Here is a 22,782-nt window from a genome sequence, read left to right on the forward strand (position 1 = left end):
AGTTCAGCAATATCTAGTAAACAACAAATTTGTAAATTTATTATTTTATTTAATTTTTAAACTAAAAAATAATTTTTTTCTAATAGTAGAATAAAAAAATTCCAAGAAAATCCAAAAAAATTGAAATTTTGGTTTTTTAAATTAATTTATTCTTAATTTGAAACAAGTTAAACAAAAAAAAGTCAACTGTCTGGGTGTAGCATTATCCGATAAGTAAAAAAATATTTTAAAAAATAAAAAATTTGAAAAAACTAAATTTTATATATTATATTTAAATTATATGAATAAATTTTTTTATTTAAATTAGAAAAATAAAATAATAACCAGCAATATCTAGTAAACAACAGATCTGTAAATTTATAATTTTGTTTAATTTTTAAACAAAAAATAAATTTTTTTCAAATAGTAGAAAAATAAAAAATCCCAACAATATCCAAAAAATAAAAAATTGAAAATTTTAAATTAATTTATTCTTAATTTGTGAACAAGTGCAGCAAAAAAAAGTCAACTGTCCACGTGTAGCATTATCTGACGAATAAAAAAATAAAAAAATATTTTAAAAAAATTAAAATGTTAAAAAACTAAATTTTTATTTTTGAATTTTTAAATTTTATGATTAAATTCTTTTATTTAAATTAGAAAACGAAAATAAAGTTCAGCAATATCTAGTAAACAACAAATTTGTAAATTTATTATTTTATTTAATTTTTAAACTAAAAATAATTTTTTTCTAATAGTAGAATAAAAAAATTCCAAGAAAATCCAAAAAAAATTGAAATTTTAGGTTTTTTAAATTAATTTATTCTTAATTTGAAAACAAGTTAAACAAAAAAAAGTCAACTGTCTGGGTGTAGCATTATCCGATAAGTAAAAAAATATTTTAAAAAAATAAAAAATTTGAAAAAACTAAATTTTAATATATTATATTTAAATTATATGAATAAATTGTTTTTATTTAAATTAGAAAAATAAAATAATAACCAGCAATATCTAGTAAACAACAGATCTGTAAATTTATTATTTTGTTTAATTTTTAAACTAAAAAATAAATTTTTTTCAAATAGTAGAAAAATAAAAAATCCCAACAATATCCAAAAAATTAAATAATTGAAAATTTTAAATTAATTTATTCTTAATTTGTGAACAAGTGCAGCAAAAAAAGTCAACTGTCAGGTGTAGCATTATCCGGTGAATAAAAAAATAAAAAGAATATTTTAAAAAAATTAAAATGTTAAAAAACTAAATTTTTTATTGTTGAATTTTTTAAATTTATGATTAAATTATTTTATTTAAATTAGAAAACGAAAATAAAGTCCAGCAATATCTAGTAAACAAAAATCTGTAAATTTATTATTTTATTTAATTTTTAACCTAAAAAATAATTTTGTTTTTCTAATAGTAGAATAATAAAAAATTCTAAAATATCCAAAATATAAAAAATTGAAAATTTTAGATTTTTAAAATTAATTTATTCTTAATTTGAGAACAAGTTAAACAAAAAAAGTCAACTGTTTGGGTGTAGCATTATCCGATAAATAAAAAAATATTTTAAAAAATTAAAAATTTTAAAAAACTAACTTTTTATTTTTATTTTTAAATTATATGATTAAATTTTTTTATTAAAATTAGAAAAATAAAATAATAACCAGCAATATCTAGTAAACAACAGATCTGTAAATTTATAATTTTGTTTAATTTTTAAACAAAAAAATAAATTTTTTTCAAATAGTAGAAAAATAAAAAATCCAACAATATCCAAAAAATAAAAAATTGAAAATTTTAAATTAATTTATTCTTAATTTGTGAACAAGTGCAGCAAAAAAAGTCAACTGTCCACGTGTAGCATTATCGACGAATAAAAAAATAAAAACAATATTTTTAAAAAATTAAAATGTTAAAAAACTAAATTTTTTATTTTTGAATTTTTAAATTTTATGATTAAATTATTTTATTTAAATTAGAAAACGAAAATAAAGTTCAGTAATATCTAGTAAACAACAAATTTGTAAATTTATTATTTTATTTAATTTTTAAACTAAAAAATAATTTTTTCTAATAGTAGAAAAAAAATTCCAAGAAAATCCAAAAAAAATTGAAATTTTTAGATTTTTTAAATTAATTTATTCTTAATTTGAAGAACAAGTTAACAAAAAAAGTCAACTGTCTGGGTGTAGCATTATCCGATAAGTAAAAAAATATTTTTAAAAAATAAAAAATTTGAAAAACTAAATTTTTAATATATTATATTTAAATTATATGAATAAATTGTTTTTATTTAAACTAGAAAAATAAAATAATAACCAGCAATATCTAGTAAACAACAGATCTGTAAATTTATTATTTTGTTTAATTTTAAACTAAAAAATAAATTTTTTTCAAATAGTAAAAAATAAAAAATCCCAACAATATCCAAAAAATTAAATAATTGAAAATTTTAAATTAATTTATTCTTAATTTGTGAACAAGTGCAGCAAAAAAAAGTCAACTGTCCAGGTGTAGCATTATCTGGTGAATAAAAAAATAAAAAGAATATTTTAAAAAAATTAAAATGTTAAAAAATAAATTTTTTATTTTGAATTTTTTAAATTATATGATTAAATTCTTTTATTTAAATTAGAAAACGAAAATAAAGTCTAGCAATATCTAGTAAACAAAAATCTGTAAATTTATTATTTTATTTAATTTTTAAACTAAAAAATAATTTTGTTTTTCTAATAGTAGAATAATAAAAAATTCTAACAATATCCAAAAATAAAAAATTGAAAATTTTAGATTTTTAAAATTAATTTATTCTTAATTTGAGAACAAGTTAAACAAAAAAAAGTCAACTGTTTGGGTGTAGCATTATCCGATAAATAAAAAAATATTTTAAAAAATTAAAAATTTAAAAAACTAAATTTTTATTTTTATTTTTAAATTATATGATTAAATTTTTTTATTAAAATTAGAAAAATAAAATAATAACCAGCAATATCTAGTAAACAACAGATCTGTAAATTTATAATTTTGTTTAATTTTTAAACAAAAAATAATTTTTTTCAAATAGTAGAAAAATAAAAAATCCCAACAATATCCAAAAAATAAAAAATTGAAAATTTTAAATTAATTTATTCTTAATTTGTGAACAAGTGCAGCAAAAAAAAGTCAACTGTCCACGTGTAGCATTATCCGACGAATAAAAAAATAAAAACAATATTTTAAAAAAATTAAAATGTTAAAAAACTAAATTTTTTATTTTTGAATTTTTAAATTTTATGATTAAATTCTTTTATTTAAATTAGAAAACGAAAATAAAGTTCAGCAATATCTAGTAAACAACAAATTTGTAAATTTATTATTTTATTTAATTTTTAAACTAAAAAATAATTTTTTCTAATAGTAGAAAAAAAATTCCAAGAAAATCCAAAAAAATTGAAATTTTTAGATTTTTTAAATTAATTTATTCTTAATTTGAGAACAAGTTAACAAAAAAAGTCAACTGTCTGGGTGTAGCATTATCCGATAAGTAAAAAAATATTTTTAAAAAATAAAAAATTTGAAAAACTAAATTTTAATATATTATATTTAAATTATATGAATAAATTGTTTTTATTTAAATTAGAAAAATAAAATAATAACCAGCAATATCTAGTAAACAACAGATCTGTAAATTTATTATTTTGTTTAATTTTTAAACTAAAAAATAAATTTTTTTCAAATAGTAGAAAAATAAAAAATCCCAACAATATCCAAAAATTAAATAATTGAAAATTTTAAATTAATTTATTCTTAATTTGTGAACAAGTGCAGCAAAAAAAGTCAACTGTCCAGGTGTAGCATTATCCGGTGAATAAAAAAATAAAAAGAATATTTTAAAAAATTAAAATGTTAAAAAACTAAATTTTTTATTGTTGAATTTTTTAAATTATATGATTAAATTATTTTATTTAAATTAGAAAACGAAAATAAAGTCAGCAATATCTAGTAAACAATAAATCTGTAAATTTATTATTTTATTTAATTTTTAAACTAAAAAATAATTTTGTTTTTCTAATAGTAGAATAATAAAAAATTCTAACAATATCCAAAAATAAAAAAATTGAAAATTTTAGATTTTTAAAATTAATTTATTCTTAATTTGAGAACAAGTTAAACAAAAAAAGTCAACTGTTTGGGTGTAGCATTATCCGATAAATAAAAAAATATTTAAAAAATTAAAAATTTTAAAAAACTAAATTTTTATTTTTTATTTTTAAATTATATGATTAAATTTTTTTATTAAAATTAGAAAAATAAAATAATAACCAGCAATATCTAGTAAACAACAGATCTGTAAATTTATAATTTTGTTTAATTTTTAAACAAAAAAATAATTTTTTTTCAAATAGTAGAAAAATAAAAAATCCCAACAATATCCAAAAAATAAAAAATTGAAAATTTTAAATTAATTTATTCTTAATTTGTGAACAAGTGCAGCAAAAAAAGTCAACTGTCCACGTGTAGCATTATCCGACGAATAAAAAAATAAAAACAATATTTTAAAAAAATTAAAATGTTAAAAAACTAAATTTTTTATTTTTGAATTTTTAAATTTTATGATTAAATTCTTTTATTTAAATTAGAAAACGAAAATAAAGTTCAGCAATATCTAGTAAACAACAAATTTGTAAATTTATTATTTTATTTAATTTTTAAACTAAAAAATAATTTTTTTCTAATAGTAGAATAAAAAAATTCCAAGAAAATCCAAAAAAATGAAATTTTTGGTTTTTTTAAATTAATTTATTCTTAATTTGAGAACAAGTTAAACAAAAAAAAGTCAACTGTCTGGGTGTAGCATTATCCGATAAATAAAAAAATATTTAAAAAAATAAAAAATTTGAAAAAAATAAATTTTTAATATTTATTTTAAATTATATGAATAAATTGTTTTTATTTAAATTAGAAAAATAAAATAATAACCAGCAATATCTAGTAAACAACAGATCTGTAAATTTATTATTTTGTTTAATTTTTAACTAAAAAAATAATTTTTTTTCAAATAGTAGAAAAATAAAAAATCCCAACAATATCCAAAAAATAAAAAATTGAAAATTTTAAATTAATTTATTCTTAATTTGTGAAAAAGTGCAGCAAAAAAGTCAATTGTCAGGTGTAGCATTATCCGGTGAATAAAAAATAAAAAGAATATTTTAAAAAAATTAAAATGTTAAAAAACTAATTTTTTATTTTTAATTTTTAAATTTATATGATTAAATTATTTTATTTAAATTAGAAAATGAAAATAAAGTCCAGCAATATCTAGTAACAATAAATCTTAAATTTATTATTTTATTTAATTTTTTAACTAAAAAATAATTTTTTTCTAATAGTAAAATAATAAAAAATTCCAATAATATCCAAAAAATAAAAAATTGAAAATTTTATATTTTTTAAATTAATTTATTCTTAGTTTGAGAACAAGTTAAACAAAAAATAGTCAACTGTTAGGGTGTAGCATTATCCGATAAATAAAATTTTTTTTTAAAAAATAAAAAATTTAAAAAAACTAAATTTTTAATATTTTATTTTTAAATTATATTAGTAAATTGTTTTTATTTAAATTCAACAAATAAAATAAAGTCCAACAATATCTAGTACATAATAGATTTGTAAACTTATTATTTTTTAATTTTTAAACTACAAAAATAATTTTTTTCTAATAGTAAAATAATAAAAAATTCCAACAATATCAAAAAAATAAAGAAATTGAAAATTTTAAATTTTTAAATTAATTTATTCTTAATTTGTGAACAAGTGCAGCGTAATCCTTTAAAAGGGGTTTTAAGTGAGTTATTTCAGCTCCATGCTTTCTTCCCTTTTCTTTAGTACCCTTAGTAGTTCCTATACCTGTCATGTTCCTTGGATTATTTACAAGCGGTATTCAAGCCCTTATTTTTGCTACTTTAGCTGCGGCGGCTCGAGCATCAATCAAACGAACCGAGTATACCTATAGAAAAGTTTATATGTAAGAAAATGGACTCGATTCTGTTTTACGGAGTTACACAACTATCTATTGTGAAAAACTCATTTCTTATTTGTAAATGCTCAATACGAATATAAGAATTTTTATATTCTTAATTATATTATATATTATTATATATTATATAATATATATATATATATATATACAACGGAGAAAATGTGGAAAACAAGACAAAGATTCTTTACAATAACACAGGAAACCAATTGAAAGGGATGTAGCGCAGCTTGGTAACGCGTTTGTTTTGGGTACAAAATGTCACGGGTTCAAATCCTGTCATCCCTATCTCGAACTAATAAAAGTCAACAGTCCGGGTGTTACATTTTCCGATGACTAAAAAATTAAAAATATTTTTAAAAAAATTAAAAATTTAAAAAAATAAATTTTTTATTTTTTAATTTTAAATTATATGATTAAATTTTTTATTTAAATTAGGAAAATATAATAAAGACCAGCAATATCTAGTAAACAACAGATATGTAAGTTTATTATTTTTTTAATTTTTAAACTAAAAAAGTAATTTTTTTCAAATAGTAGAAAAATAAAAAATCCCAACAATATCCAAAAAATAAAAAAATTGAAGATTTTAAATTAATTTATTCTTAATTTGTGAACAAGTGCAGCGAAAAAAAGTCAATTGTCCAGGTGTAACATTATCCGGTGAATAAAATAATAAAAAAGAATATTTTTAAAAAAATTAAAATGTTGAAAAGCTAAATTTTTTATTTTTGAATTTTTAAATTATATGATTAAATTCTTTTATTTAAATTAGAAAATAAAGTTTAGCATTATCTAGTAAACAACAAATTTGTAAATTTATTATTTTATTTAATTTTTAAACTAAAAAAATAATTTTTTTCTAATATTAGAATAATAAAAAATTCCAATAAATCCAAAAAATAAAAAATAGAAAATTTTAGATTTTTTAAATTAATTTATTCTTAATTTGAGAACAAGTTAAACAAAAAACAAGTCAACTGTCTGGGTGTAGCATTATCCGATAAATAAAAAAATATTTTTAAAAAAATAAAAAAATTGAAAAAACTAAATTTTTAAATAATAACCAGCAATATCTAGTAAACAACAGATCTGTAAATTTATTATTTTGTTTAATTTTTGAACTAAAAAATAATTTTTTTTTCAAATAGTAGAAAAATAAAAAATCCCAACAATATCCATAAAATAAAAAAATTGAAAATTTTAAATTAATTTATTCTTAATTTGTGAAAAAGTACAGCAAAAAAAAGTCAATTGTCCAGGTGTAGCATTATCCAGTGAATAAAAAATAAAAAAATATTTAAAAAAAAATAAAATGTTAAAAAACATAATTTTTTATTTTGAATTTTGAATTTATATGATTAAATTCTTTTATTTAAATTAGAAAATGAAAATAAAGTCCAGCAATATCTAGTACAAATAAATCTGTAAATTTATTATTTTATTTAATTTTTAAACTAAAAAAATATTTTTTTTCTAATAGTAAAATAATAAAAAATTCCAAAATATCCAAAAAATAAAAAAATTGAAAATTTTATATTTTTTAAATTAATTTATTCTTAATTTGAGAACAAGTTAAACAAAAAAAGTCAACTGTCAGGTGTAGCATTATCCGATAAATAAAAAAAATTTTAAAAAAATTAAAAATTTAAAAAAATAAACTTTTAATATTTTATTTTTAAATTATATCAGTAAATTATTTTTATTTAAATTAGAAAAATAAATTAAAGTCCAGCAATATCTAGTACACAATAGATCTGTAAACTTATTATTTTTTAATTTTTAAACTACAAAAATAATTTTTTCTAATAGTAAAATAATAAAAATTCCAACAATATCAAAAAATAAAAAATTGAAAATTTTAAAATTTTTAAATTAATTTATTCTTAATTTGTGAACAAGTGCAGCAATAAAAAAGTCAACTGTCCGGGTGTACATTATCCGATGAAAAAAAAATAAAAAATAAAAAAATAAAAAATATTTTTAAAAAAATTAAAAATTTTAAAAACTAAATTTTTTATTTTTAATTTTAAATTATATGATTAAATTTTTTATTTAAATTAGAAAATAAAATAAAGTCCAGCAATATCTAGTAAACAACAGATCTGTAAGTTTATTATTATTTTAATTTTTAAACTAAAAAATAATTTTTTCAAATAGTAGAAAAATAAAAAATCCCAACAATATCCAAAAAATAAAAAATTTAAGATTTTAAATTAATTTATTCTTAATTTGTGAACAATGCAGCAAAAAAAAGTCAACTGTCCAGGTGTTGCATTATCTGGTGAATAAAATAATAAAAAGAATATTTTTAAAAAAATTAAAATGTTAAAAAGCTAAATTTTTTATTTTTGAATTTTTAAACTATATGATTAAATTCTTTTATTTAAATTTGAAAATAAAGTTCAGCACTATCTAGTAAACAACAAATTTGTAAATTTATTATTTTATTTAATTTTTAAACTAAAAAAAATAATTTTTTTCTAATATTAGAATAATAAAATATTCCAATAAAATCCAAAAATAAAAAATTGAAAATTTTATATTTTTAAATTAATTTATTCTTAATTTGAGAACAAGTTAAACAAAAAACAAGTCCACTGTTTGGGTGTAGCATTATCCGATAAATAAAAAAATATTTTAAAAAAATAAAAAATTTGAAAAAACTAAATTTTTAATATTTTATTTTTAAATTATATGAATAAATTTTTTTATTTAAATTAGAAAAATAAAATAATAACCAGCAATATCTAGTGAACAACAAATCTGTAAATTTATTATTTTGTTTAATTTTTGAACTAAAAAAAAAATTTTCAAATAGTAGAAAAATAAAAAATCCCAACAATATCCAAAAAATAAAAAATTTAAAATTTAAAATTAATTTATTCTTAATTTGTGAAAAAGTACAGCAAAAAAAAGTCAATTGTCCAGGTGTAGCATTATCCGGTGAATAAAAAATAAAAAGAATATTTTTTAAAAAAATAAAATGTTAAAAAACTTAATTTTTTATTGTTGAATTTTGAATTTATATGATTAAATTCTTTTATTTAAATTAGAAAATGAAAATAAAGTCCAGCAATATCTAGTACATAATAAATCTGTAAATTTATTATTTTATTTAATTTTTAAACTAAAAAAATAATTTTTTTCTAATAGTAAAATAATAAAAAATTCCAACAATATCCAAAAAATAAAAAATTGAAAATTTTATATTTTTTAAATTAATTTATTCTTAATTTGAGAACAAGTTAAACAAAAAAAGTCAACTGTCAGGTGTAGCATTATCCGATAAATAAAATTTTTTAAAAAAAATTAAAAATTTAAAAAAATAAAATTTTAATATTTTATTTTTAAATTATATGAGTAAATTGTTTTTATTTAAATTAGAAAAATAAATTAAAGTCCATCAATATCTAGTACACAATAGATCTGTAAACTTATTATTTTTTAATTTTTAAACTAAAAAATAATTTTTTTCTAATAGTAAAATAATAAAAAATTCCAACAATATCAAAAAAATAAAAAATTGAAAATTTTAAATTTTTTAAATTAATTTATTCTTAATTTGTGAACAAGTGCAGCAAATAAAAAAAGTCAACTGTCCGGGTGTTACATTTTTCGATGAAGAAAAAAATAAAAAAAATTTTTAAAAAAATTATAAATTTTAAAAAACTAAATTTTTTATTTTTTAATTTTAAAATAAATGATTAAATTTTTTATTTAAATTAGGAAAATAAAATAAAATCCAACAATATCTATAAACAAAAGATCTGTAAGTTTATTATTTTTTTAATTTTTAAACTAAAAAAATAATTTTTTTCAAATAGTAGAAAAATAAAAAATCCCAACAATATCCAAAAAATAAAAAAATTGAAGATTTTAAATTAATTTATTCTTAATTTGTGAACAACTGCAACAAAAAAAAGTCAACTATCCAAGTGTTGCATTATCCAGTGAATAAAATGATAAAAAGAATATTTTTTAAAAAATTAAAATGTTAAAAAGCTAAATTTTTTATTTTTGAATTTTTAAATTATATGATTAAAATCTTTTATTTAAATTTGAAAATAAAGTTCAGCACTATCTAGTAAACAACAAATTTGTAAATTTATTATTTTATTTAATTTTTAAACTAAAAAAATAATTTTTTTCTAATATTAGAATAATAAAATATTCCATTAAAATCTAAAAAATAAAAAATTGAAAATTTTAGATTTTTGAAATTAATTTATTCTTAACTTGAGAACAAGTTAAACAAAAAACAAGTCAACTCTCTGGGTGTAGCATTATCCGATAAATAAAAAAATATTTTTAAAAAAATAAAAAATTTGAAAAAACTAAATTTTTAATATTTTATTTTTAAATTATATGAATAAATTGTTTTTATTTAAATTAGAAAAATAAAATAATAACCAGCAATATCTAGTGAACAATAAATCTGTAAATTTATTATTTTGTTTAATTTTTTGAACTAAAAAATAAATATTTTTCAAATAGTAGAAAAATAAAAAATCCCAACAATATCCAAAAAATAAAAAATTGAAAATTTTAAATTAATTTATTCTTAATTTGTGAAAAAGTACAACAAAAAAAAGTCAATTGTCCAGGTGTAGCATTATTGATGACATGTTACCATGTCATGTTTTCCTATGCTTTTTCACTAGTTTTTTACTTGGTTTTCATGCATTCTTAGGCCACAAGTAAGTCATTTGGGTAGAAATTCATGTTTCCTTAGATTCAATCAACCATGGATGAATTGATGCATTTTCATGAGTTTTTGTGCCATAATTGCTTATATATCAAGAAGAAGAATAACTCTCATGATTATAGCATAGCTTTGATACAATTGTTGATTGATGATAGGAGGAATAAAGCTTGGAAGGAGGTTGCAAGAAGATGAAGAATGCCCTGGAGAAGAACCAACGTTTGACCTCAAACGTTGAGGCAAACGTTGGCTGAAGAAGAAACTCTTGGAAGGCAACGTTTGCGCCAACGTTTGACCTCAAACGTTGAGGCAAACGTTGGCGCCTCACAGCTTGTAGGGGTATACTTCCAACAAGAATAACTTGAGCTACAGAACTCCAAATGAGGTGATTCAAAAAGCAATGGAAAGTAGGAATCAAGAGCTTTCCAAGAATATATGGCACTGCATGGTGGACACTAAAATTGAGGGAGAAAACTGCCCCGAAAGTGCATAAACGAACATGGTGTCAACCTGCAGTAAGGCCAGCTGACCTCTGCACCTTCGACGGAGTATAACTCAAGCTGTGGAGCTCGAAATGATGCGCTTCTAACGGCATTGAAAAGTAGACATTCAGGGCTTTCCAACAATATATAATAGTATGGGGTGGACAATGCTTTTAAGCGTCCAGAATCTGGCGTTTTCGACCACGTTTGAAGCAAACGTCGCCTCAAACGTTGCACACCAAAGCCAGCGACCCTGTCCCCTTCAAACGAGCATAACTTGAGTTGTAGATGTCCAATTGATGTCCTTCCAGTTGCGTTGGAAAGCTGACATTCAGAGCTTTCCAACCATATATAATAGTCTATAGTGGGCATGAAATTTACAACATTGACAAGAGGACAAAGAAGCGTTCCAAAACTTAAACCCCACGCCTGCACCAACGTTTGACCTCAAATGTGAGGTCAAATGCCAATGACAGCAAAATGGCTGGTTCTGCATAATTTAGACGAAGACGTTTGAGTCAACGTTTGCCTCAAACGTTGACTCAAACGTGAATGCTCCAGAGTCCAAATTGCAAGCGGATTTCTTCTCAAAACCAAGGCCATCCGGATCCATCTTCAACCCAATTTCACTCCAAAGCAAGCAAAGCCCAATTGACATCACTCAAAGGCACAAGAAACAATTTGATTAGGAATTTCATTTTCTTTGTAATTTGCTTTCAATTTTATTTTTCATTTTGTAAAAGCCTATATAAAGGCATTAGTTTCATTCCATTAGGGAGGCTGGCTCCAGTAGGGAGGAGTAGTAGTAGATAGCTCTCTGCTTGATTGCTCTTTACATTTTCTTGTTGAATTTTAATTTCCAGCACCCCAGCCCCTTTACTTTTCATGCAATTTACTTTTCTTGCAATTTAAGTTTCAGCTATTTTACTTTCTTGCTCTTTCCTTTTACTGCAATTTACTTTCGGCAATTTAAATTCCTTTTAATTTCCTTTCTGTTGGTTACACTTCACACAATTCACTCAATGTTAGCTTGACTAAACTAATCACCCATTAAAGTTGCTTGATTCATCAATCTCTGTGGGATCGACCTCACTCTAAGTGAGTTATTACTACTTGATGCGACCCGGTATACTTGCCGGTTAGATTTGTGTGTTTGGAAATTCTCTTTCCACAAAAACACCCATCAAGTTTTTGGCGCCGTTGCCGGGGATTGATTTAGATCAACAATGATTAAGTGGGTGAGAAGTCTAGATCAAGCTTTTTTTTGTTTTTGTTCTCTGTTTTAAATTGATAGCAAGGTGTTTGAGTTATTGCCTCACTAAGAAATTCTATCTCTGTGACATGAATTTCAAATTTCATTGATGTTTATAAAATACAAATGGAGTTCAACTCATCTTATGGTCAAACAAAATTTTATGGGATATCACCCACCATCACCGATCTCTAATGGTGTTTGGGAATATCACCAAGAAAATACAAATTCTAAGCACTCTAATCCATGGAGATTTGCTTCACAGACACAAGATGAGCAAGAAAACCATATGGGATACTTCCCTCCACCACAAAATGATGCAAGTCATAATTCCAATGGTGGCTGGGAAAGGAATTCTAATGCTCCATATGATATTCATCCAAAGTTATCATCACTTGACCATGCTTCAACAAAAAGCCCCTTTCAAAACTTACCACTCACACAAACTTCCAATAGCCAAAGAATCTCAAAGCTTGAGTCCATGCTCAAAAGATTTGCGGAGGAGAAAGAGAAGTACCAGAAAGAACAAGAGAACTCTCTCAAAAATATGGAAGTGCAGTTAGGCCAATTGTCGAAAGCATGGAAGGAGAAAATGGAAAAACAAAAACAAAAGGTCCCTATATCAAGTGAAATTGCAAAGAAGGAAGAGGTGGTGGAAACATTTGAACCTAAAACTGCACTTGAGATGACAAGAGAACCTGAACACTCACAACCTCCTCAAACTCCCCTGGACCAAAGATGCTCAACACTGATCGAAAAATATGAAGAGGAGATGAAGAAATCTTGGGAAGAACAACAAACCTCCTCCATAAAAGAACTATTAAGTCAAATGTTGGGTGCAAGGGAGGAAGTGGAGGAGCAAGAAAGTGAGGAAGTCATTCCAAACTCAAGTGAAGCAGAGAAGTACATAGAGGAAAAGCTCATGGAGCCACCAATTCAAAAGGCTCTGGATGAATACAAAACTCCAATAATCACACAGCAACCAAGTCTTGAATTCAAGGAAGTGAAGGCAATTAACAAAAGCACCGAGAAGAGGATTGTGACCAAGCTACCAAGGACAACATTCAAGAGGAGGTCAACCACAAGCAATCCAACCCCTGGACCAATAGCAAGCAAGCTCAATTAAGCCATGTACAAAAGAAAGCTTGCTGAGAGGAAGCCAAGACAGGGGACACTAGCTGAAACTTCTCCCCTCTTGGAGTCATTCCTCTTAACAAACTGGAAGAAGAGGAAGAAAGTGAAGAATAGGTAAACAGTAGGTAACATCTCTTCTCCTTGTCTTGTTTAAATTTCAATAAACTGGCATATGATCACATTCTAAGTTTGGTGTTGCCCTGCAACAAACTGTTTTCCATCTTCATGGATGATTGCATCAATTTTACATGGAAGTGTCACACTAAGATTCTAAGTTTGGTGTGCCACTTAATTGTCTATGCAACTCATCCAACAACATCACTTGTCTGGATAATCATATTGCCCTTGCATTATTATTTTTCTTTTGTTTTGACATTTCGTTTGCATTCTCTTTGTTTTAGTCACTTCTTTATTTATTTTTTTTGTTTCCTGTTATTAACTGTTTTTGTTAATACATCACCAAGAGACCCTTATTCATGGCTAATCTTGGCTTGGTGATTGTATTCAAATAACAGTTTCTCTTGTTTAGTTTTAATTCAAATAAATAGACATATGGTTGCATTCTAAGTTTGGTGTTGCTATGCAACAAAATTTGCTTCAAACCTTTACTGGATACTTGCATCAATTCCAAGTGAAAGTGTCACACTAAGTTTGGTGTACCACTTATATTTTTATGCAATGTATCGTGCACACCATCTTATTTCTGCAATCATAATGTCTTTGTTTCTCTGTGCCTTGCTAGTATTCTTAATCTTGCTTGCTTGAAACACATGTACTACTAACATTTCTTGTGTAAGACATTCATGATCCATCTCAGCCCCATAGCCATTGTTCTAATTGTTGCTTGAGGATGAACAAGCATTCTGAGTTTGGCAAGGGAAGGAGGAAGAATAGAGGAAAAAGGACAACAATAATGAAGATGAACTACAAGGTTGTAGAATTCCTTTTTCTCCTTAATTGTTTCCAGCACTTAAATTGCATGATTGTCTTCATTTTTTTTGTTTACATGTGTGTATGAATAAAGCATAGATTGAATCTTGATTTGCAACATGGTGCTGTGCCATTATGATTTCCAACTTGAGTTTTGTGAATTCAAAAAGCAATAAAGTATCATGATCATAAACAAACAAGGAATTAAAGAAGAATTTAGCATGTGCATAAAAGTATTGGAAAGCTAGTATGTTTGATTGTTGCTTAATTGCATTGGATTTTATTTAATTGAAGTTTTCATCTAGGACATTTTGTGAAATCTTTTGAAAATCATGAAAACCTTGAAGAAGCAAATACAAAATAAGGCAAGAAAAGAAAAAGGGAAAGAATGAGAAAGTTGAAGGCTCTGAGTACCAATGGCAATTTATTTGCTAAGTGCTTGTGGTGTTTATGTATCAGGCCAAATTCTTGAAAACAAAACACTTAGAAGTCAAGGCTAGGCTCAAGTGCAAAAGCACTCCCTCAAAGCTCAATGTTCTGAGCATCAATGATTAGAGAGTCAAGAAAAAAAACAAATGAGCTTAATGAAGTCCTCTAATTCAATGCTTGTGGTGCTTATGTATTAAGTGGTAATACTTGAAAACAAAGCATTTAGAAGTCGTAGCTTTGTTATTAACTCATGGGGCAAAGCACCCAAAAGGAGAAGTTAAAAAAAAAATCAATCAAAAGCTTGTTTCAAGGAAGAATTATAAGAAAAAGATTTCATAAATTGAGTTAGATGGAAGCATCAATCATTTACATCTCTTCTGTAATTGTAGCATGCATTGAAAACTAGCTTACCATGAAAATTGAGTTGCTATTCTTCTTACCTTGGATTGTCAATCTCTATTGCATGATTCTTTTCTTGCTTGAGGACAAGCAAACACTACAAGAAAAATACCCATTCAGCCACACTTTTTTTAGGCTACATTTGAAAAGCGTAGCCTATTCATAGAATAGGCTACGCTTTTCCCCGTGTTGCCTTTTTATAAGAGAAAAGGATACACAAATGCGGCATCATTTAAAAAGCGTAGCCTTAGGTATTATAGAAATCACTTATAAAGCGTAGCCGTAGGTTGATATCTATAGGTTCACTTTTCGTATCAAAGGAGACGCTTTTAAAGGATAGCCTATTTTTTAAGTTTTGGGTGCACTTAAAAAGTGATGCCTAATGTCTTTAGAGCCAAAAACTTTAACACTTAATAATTTTTTTCCTTGTTTTTCCTGAAAGACCTTAACACTTAGTAAATTAAAACTAAGCAAATTAAACTTCTGAGTCTGAGTCACCTTCATCCTCGAGCAACAAACCCTCCATAGCACCCTCTCACTCTCGGTCTCGATAGCTAACCATCGTCGCCCCCCACTCTCAGTCTCGATAGCTCGCCATTGACCCTCTCACTCTCGGTCTCGCCATTCACCCTCTCAGTCTCGCCATTGACCGCCTCACTACTAGCGGAAACCCTCTCGCTGTCGCCGTTGAGAGTCATCGCCTCCCACTCACGACTCACCTGCTCTACTCTCCACAGTGACCGTCGTCATCTCCTCTTCGCCATCGCTTGCACTGATCGTCGCTGTGCGGCCCTCACCATCGTCGGTGTGCGACCGTCACCATCGTCGCTGCGCCGCTCTCACCATCATCATCTCCGTGCTTCTCATCATCGTCTTCGCTGTGCTCACATCATTGAATAGGTATGTATTGATTTCTATTTGCTTCTGAAATTGATCAGTGGCTTAGGGTTCCTATTTTAGGGGTTTTAATTTGGGGCTTTTAATCTCTGAAATATGGGTCTGTGAACTGTAATTTGATAACATGCATGCTGTTATTGATGAAGATGTGTGGTATTTTAGGGTTTGTGAACTGTGATTCAAATGTCAGCTTCTCATCGGATGCAAAATTAATCATAACTGCTGGAGAAAAGCACTTGAAATTTTGGGTACTTGGATCATCTAGAAGTACACAAATAAATGGAACAAAGGGCAGGTCAGCATCAATAGTGATACATGAAAAGCCAACAAATCTTGCTATTCATAAAGGAAGCTCTTGTATATATATTGCTTCTTCTGTGTGGATAAATAGCAGCTATGATAATTGTAAACAAGCTGGTGATTGCCTTCCAATTTATGCATTGACCAATTCAGGTTTGATTTGGTTCAGAATGAGTCTAAGATTGGCATTTTTGTCGAGATTTTGAGGCATTTGCATTTCTTGAACCAAAATGATTAATTCATTAATATCTCCATTTCTTTCTGTTTTCAGGAATTTTGTACCTTGTTCATTCCAGTTTGTCGCTTAAGAAGTCAGTTACTTTGAAGGTATATCAGTCTGTATCATCTCATAATATGTCAAACCATGTTGAACTTATCTTTTAATAGAGGAAATGGCAGAGGATAAAAGTTTGTTTCATGAGTAACATGCATATAGATTTAAAATACATTTTCTCTGCAGTAATGTTCTAAGTGTAGGCTTGAAATTCCTTATGATGATTCTAGTTTCTAAGATGGCAAACTTCTATTTTGGCCATAACTTAGGCTATCCTAATAATTTATGCCTTGGAATGGAATAAATGTTATTTCTGGGTCTGATTGTGAATTATCTGAAGTGCACAGTTTATATGGTCTTTGTCACTTATTATTTTTACATTATGTACTCTAAATGCATTCAGCAATTCACTTAACAATAGAGTAGAACTGATGAAACCGTTGTGAACCGTACTATATTGAATACGATTATGAAATACTAATACTTATGTTGTTAGTTCCTTGTAAGTTTTCACAATTTTGTAATGATCATTTTCAGGTCCAAAAAGCTTTTGCATTATCAACATCCGGAAAGCTAGTTGCTTGTGCCTGCAACAATGGAGCAGTCCAATTATTTACCCCCATGTCTCTAGAATACCTAGGCAACATATTATATTCAGAGGAAACAGCTATTGAACAGGATTTTCAAAAGCTGCTTGCTCTGCCTGATGCTGTTGCATGTCAGTTTTCAGGCTTAGAAAAGCTTGGTGAGTGCTATATATTCAATTTAATAAATTTAATATATTCCTGTATTTCACATTTACATATTCTCTACTTCATACCCTACAGTGGTCATTTATGGAGATCATAGTCTCTACATCTGGGACATCCATGATGTGAATCAGGTAAATAAAATGTTTGTCAATATAATCATGATGAATTTGGTTACCTATTCATGGATCACGATATATTAACTTATTGCTATCAAGGTTTGTATAAGTTAGTTGCTGACGAAGAAAAAACTTTTCCGAGTATCCTCTAGGCCATAAGGTGCCGTGTAAATTAATATTGGTTAATGCTGAAAAGCGAAAATCCTTTCCTTAATTTCCAGCCTGCCAGATGTTTTGTGCTAGTTTCACATTCCTCATGCATATGGGATATCAAGAATCTATGCTGTGAAAACATCCATGATCCGTCCCTAGCATGCACTGCTCGAGGTTGCTTTGGGGGAGTTTCTTTTGCAACATGCTCTGCTGATGGTACAATTAGGCTGTGGGATCTCTCTTTGCAATCTTACATTCCTTTCTATTGCTGCAGTAAGTGCAGGAACTTTTGAACGGGATGCAGTTAAGGCAAATCTTTCAAAATCAGGATTTCGGTCACTCGCTGTTAGTTCAGATGGAAAGCATCTAGCTGCTGGTGATTGCAGAGGAAATCTCCATATATATAACCTCCAAACTTCAGATTACACATGTTTTCAGGTTGAGTTCCACATGAGTTCATTTTGAAACTGTCTTGCAGTAAACTATATCTGAAGGTATTCTGCACATTACTTTTTATGGTCACTTATGTTGTCCACATCATTTCAGGGTGCTCATGATGCAGAGATTCTTACATTAAGCTTTAGCCAGGACATGTCTGATGACATTGCAAAAAACAGCTACTCTAAGAGTAAATATTTATAATTTACTTTTTTAATTTATCAATTTCTCCACTTTAATTAACAATCAAATCCTTGTATACACACCTGTATACACACTTCTGATATGTCAAGGTAAACTATATAATTATTTTAAACATGTTTTGAGACTTCACTCAATAATTAATTTTAAGTATTGGTTGTTGAATAGCTTAGTTGTTATTAGATTAAGAAGCAGTTACGTTCACACGGTCATAGCCTCCATTTTTCTTTGTTTGACTTCATGACTTTTATGTTAGTCCAAGTCTTACACACGGTCCATTTCTTTCAGATTAATATAAAATAATATGAAATATGAACATGAAATGTTTTTTCTTTTCATGATGTCACCATTTTTTATAAGATTATATTCATTCATGCGATCATCTATCTATATTATTTAATTAATTAATGAATTTGTGTGGTTTCTTTGTAGGAAAGGGAGATTTAATAACATGTTCTAAGCAAAAGAATTCAGAGTTATTTCACACGGTTCTTGGAGGCTTAGGACAATTTGGAGTTATAACAAGAGCAAGAATTTCTCTTCACCCAGCACCCACAAAGGTACGTTTTCATTTTAAAAAATATAAAAAAATCATTTATTTTTAATTTTATCTTTTTTAAATTAAGATTTAAAGCTTAAATTTAAAAATTTAAAATTTAAAGTTAAAAATAATTTCAAGAAAATAATTTATAATTAATTGACAGAAAAAATTTAACTATCTAATTGACAGAAATCTGATTGTTTGACATCTCCATTGTAGAAATCTAGGTAGTCATCTATAAAAATGGGGACATTGTAGTTACTTATACCCCTTTTGAGTAAAACTACAATTTTTCCCTCAGTTGCTGATTCTTATGGTAATATTCTTCTGAGACTGAAGTTGATTTCTTGAATAGGTGAATGATTTAATGTGTTATGTGTTTAATATTGAAACACTTTTTGTTTTGAAAGTTTTTGTAGATAAATTTAACTTTGATGAATTTTTGAGTTTGTGCTATTAATGCTGCTGCATTCTTGTACCAGTTACATCAATTTCTGAATGTGATATATGCTCAATGTGTGAGTTTAAACTGTGATTGCTGCTGAAGCTTTATTCCTATTTGCACTTCATGGTTGGAGTCAGTTATGAGTAATTCATTGAATTAATGCTACTGCAAGCATAATAGTTGTTGTTTAGAAATGATCATTGCAGGTTGAATTCAATAAAGAAATATTGATCGAGTCCATTATTTTTATCCCTTTCTGCTATCGTAGTGCTGTATTTTTGCTCTTGCTAAATTTTAGCTCAGTTTTTGAATTCCTATGAAGCTATGTATATGGTTTTTGTGAGTTTAAGTGTATATGGGTTCATAGGAAAGTTAATTTGTTTGACTGCGCTTGCTGCCCCTATTTGAATATGCATATCAGCTCATATGAAATTATAGTTGCTGCTTTGTCTGAAGTGTTTTGAACTCATATGAGCTGTATATTGCTGCTCTGCTACTCTAGCTTAATGTTATCTGAATCATATGAATTTACTGTTCGCTGTATCTGTTTGAATTTCTCTAAATTCATATGAATTGTTGTTTGCTGCTGTTTTAATTTGGGAACGCTCAATTTACTACCGGAATGCTGTCAAATTTTTCTAAAATCTTTATGGTATCAATTTCCAATTGCTGCTCTTCTGCCGTGATCATGTTATTTTTTTAGTATATATGCTTTCTTGGCTTACTATGACTACGTGTTCCATTTAATTTTTATAATTACGAATGTCATTATGAATATTTTTTTAACTACTTATCTATATAATTATGCAGGATAACAATGAAGATTAAGCAATGAAGAGTAAGCTGACTATTATTGTGGTTTTTTGGCTAAGATAGAGTGCTATTTAGGATCTTTACATGTATGGTTGACTAATGATTTTTATTAGAAGATACCTTTATTGGCCAAGTGATATTATGGTTTTGATATGGCTATGCTTACTTTAATTTGAGTTGTATGAATTTTTACAGTTAATTTCATTCTAGTACTTTTGGATCAATGTTATAAATATATTTTGGTTTGAGACAATTTTTATTATATAAAGAAATTATTTAGTATAATTATGTTTTTATTTTGTAATATTCAATTCATTTATACATGTAATCATATTAACTATTATGTTGTATTAATAATTATTAGATAATTATATATATATACAGAAGAAAAAAAAGACCAAAGGCTACACTTATATGTACAGTAGCTATAGTATAGAAAAAAAAATGAGACCTAAGGCTACGCTTATATACAGTAGCTATAGTATACAGAAAAAAAAAACGAGACCTAAGGCTACGCTTATATACAGTAGCTATAGTATATCAAAAAAAAAAAAAGAGGGACCTAAGGCTACGCTTATAAAAAGTAGCTATGGTATACAATGGGGCTATGCTTTACAAGTGATGCAGTAGCATTGAAAAGCGTAGCCTATTCTGGAAGAATGAAAGCTGAAAAGCGTAGCCTTTGGTCTTGAACAGCATCACTTGAAAAGCGTAGCCTATTCCCAAACGCCAAAAGCGTAGCCCTTGGTGTAGAAAAGTGTAGCCTTTGAGAATAGGCAACGGCCGAATAGGAATCACTCTAAAAAGCGTAGCCGTAGCCCAAAAAGCGTAGCCGTAGCCTAAGGCATCATTTTTTTTCACTTTTGGCTACACTTTTCAAGTGTACTTGAATGGGTGTTTTTCTTGTAGTGAAAGTTTAAGTTTGGTGTTGTGATGACATGTTACCATGTCATGTTTTCCTATGCTTTTTCACTAATTTTTTACTTGGTTTTCATGCATTCTTAGGCCACAAGTAAGCCATTTGGGTAGAAATTCATGTTTCCTTAGATTCAATCAACCATTGATGAATTGATGCATTTTCATGAGTTTTTGTGCCATAATTGCTTATATATCAAGAAGAAGAATAACTCTCATGATTATAGCATAGCTTTGATACAATTGTTGATTGATGATAGGAGGAATAAAGCTTGGAAGGAGGTTGCAAGAAGATGAAGAATGCCCTGGAGAAGAACCAACGTTTGAGCCAACGTTTGATCTCAAACGTTGAGGCAAACGTTGGCTGAAGAAGAAACTCTTGGAAGGCAACGTTTGCGCCAACGTTTGACCTCAAACGTTGAGGCAAACGTTGGCGCCTCACAGCTTGAAGGGGTATACTTCCAACAAGAATAACTTGAGCTACAGAACTCCAAATGAGGTGATTCAAAAAGCAATGGAAAGTAGGAATCAAGAGCTTTCCAAGAATATATGGCACTGCATGGTGGACACTAAAATTGAGGGAGAAAACTGCCCCGAAAGTGCATAAACGAACATGGTGTCAACCTGCAGTAAGGCCAGCTGACCTCTGCAACTTCGACGGAGTATAACTCGAGCTGTGGAGCTCCAAATGATGCGCTTTAAACGGCATTGGAAAGTAGACATTCAGGGCTTTCCAACAATATATAATAGTATGGGGTGGACAATGCTTTTGAGCGTCCAGAATCTGGCTTTTTCGACCACATTTGAGGCAAACGTCGCCTCAAACGTTGCACACCAAAGCCAGCGAACCTGTCTTCTTCAAAGGAGCATAACTTGAGTTGTAAATGTCCAATTGATGTCCTTCTAGTTGCGTTGGAAAGCTGACATTCAGAGCTTTCCAACCATATATAATAGTCTATAGTGGGCATGAAATTGACAACATTGACAAGAGGACAAAGAAGCGTTCCAAAACTTGAACCCCACGCCTGCACCAACGTTTGACCTCAAACGTGAGGTCAAACGCCAATGACAGCAAAATGGCTGGTTCTGCATAATTTAGACGAAGACGTTTGAGTCAACGTTTGCCTCAAACGTTGACTCAAACGTGAATGCTCCAGAGTCCAAATTGCAAGCGGATTTCTTCTCAAAACCAAGGCCATCCGGATCCATCTTCAACCCAATTTCACTCCAAAGCAAGCAAAGCCCAATTGACATCACTCAAAGGCACAAGAAACAATTTGATTAGGAATTTCATTTTCTTTGTAATTTGCTTTCAATTTCATTTTTTATTTTGTAAAAGCCTATATAAAGGCATTAGTTTCATTCCATTAAGGAGGCTGGCTCCAGTAGGGAGGAGTAGTAGTAGATAGCTCTCTGCTTGATTGCTCTTTACATTTTCTTGTTGAATTTTAATTTCCAGCACCCCAGCCCCTTTACTTTTCATGCAATTTACTTTTCTTGCAATTTAAGTTTCAGCTATTTTACTTTCTTGCTCTTTCCTTTTACTGCAATTTACTTTCGGCACTTTAAATTCCTTTTAATTTCCTTTCTGTTGGTTACACTTCACAC

The 22,782-nt window shown here is 26.8% G+C and overlaps 1 protein-coding gene and 1 non-coding gene across 5 annotated transcripts; both read left to right on the top strand.

The window, feature by feature from the left end:
* Positions 1-6,212: 6,212 nt before the first annotated feature.
* Positions 6,213-6,286, top strand: TRNAP-UGG (transfer RNA proline (anticodon UGG)). Its single transcript has one exon. It is a non-coding gene; the product is annotated as a tRNA-Pro (tRNA).
* A 9,420-nt stretch (positions 6,287-15,706) lies between these two features.
* On the top strand, positions 15,707-20,544 carry LOC112717570 (cytokinin dehydrogenase 4). 4 transcript variants are annotated; one of them, XM_025769564.3, is made up of 10 exons: positions 15,707-16,229; positions 16,389-16,679; positions 16,798-16,853; positions 17,338-17,545; positions 17,628-17,683; positions 17,890-17,995; positions 18,096-18,259; positions 18,368-18,449; positions 18,893-19,020; positions 20,257-20,544. In XM_025769564.3, the coding sequence occupies exons 4-10, from the start codon at positions 17,422-17,424 to the stop codon at positions 20,272-20,274; spliced, it is 678 nt and encodes a 225-aa protein (XP_025625349.2). In that variant the 5' UTR covers positions 15,707-16,229; positions 16,389-16,679; positions 16,798-16,853; positions 17,338-17,421; the 3' UTR covers positions 20,275-20,544. The 4 variants fall into 4 exon arrangements, 3 of the variants coding, with proteins under 3 accessions (XP_025625349.2, XP_029145496.1, XP_029145497.1); XR_003812027.2 differs by having other exon boundaries at positions 15,787-16,229; positions 16,389-16,521; positions 18,368-18,414; XM_029289663.2 differs by having other exon boundaries at positions 15,787-16,229; positions 16,389-16,521.
* The last annotated feature ends 2,238 nt before the right edge of the window (positions 20,545-22,782 follow it).

Source organism: Arachis hypogaea, chromosome 10, assembly GCF_003086295.3.
Source record: "Arachis hypogaea cultivar Tifrunner chromosome 10, arahy.Tifrunner.gnm2.J5K5, whole genome shotgun sequence".
Classification (NCBI taxonomy): domain Eukaryota; kingdom Viridiplantae; phylum Streptophyta; class Magnoliopsida; order Fabales; family Fabaceae; genus Arachis; species Arachis hypogaea.

Excerpts from the sequence above, each read along its gene's own strand:
- LOC112717570 (XM_029289663.2), top strand. Across the intron at positions 17,546-17,627 it reads TTCAGGCTTAGAAAAGCTTG|TGGTCATTTATGGAGATCAT; the intron begins GTGAGTGCTATA and ends CATACCCTACAG. Across the intron at positions 17,996-18,095 it reads CCTAGCATGCACTGCTCGAG|TAAGTGCAGGAACTTTTGAA; the intron begins GTTGCTTTGGGG and ends CTATTGCTGCAG.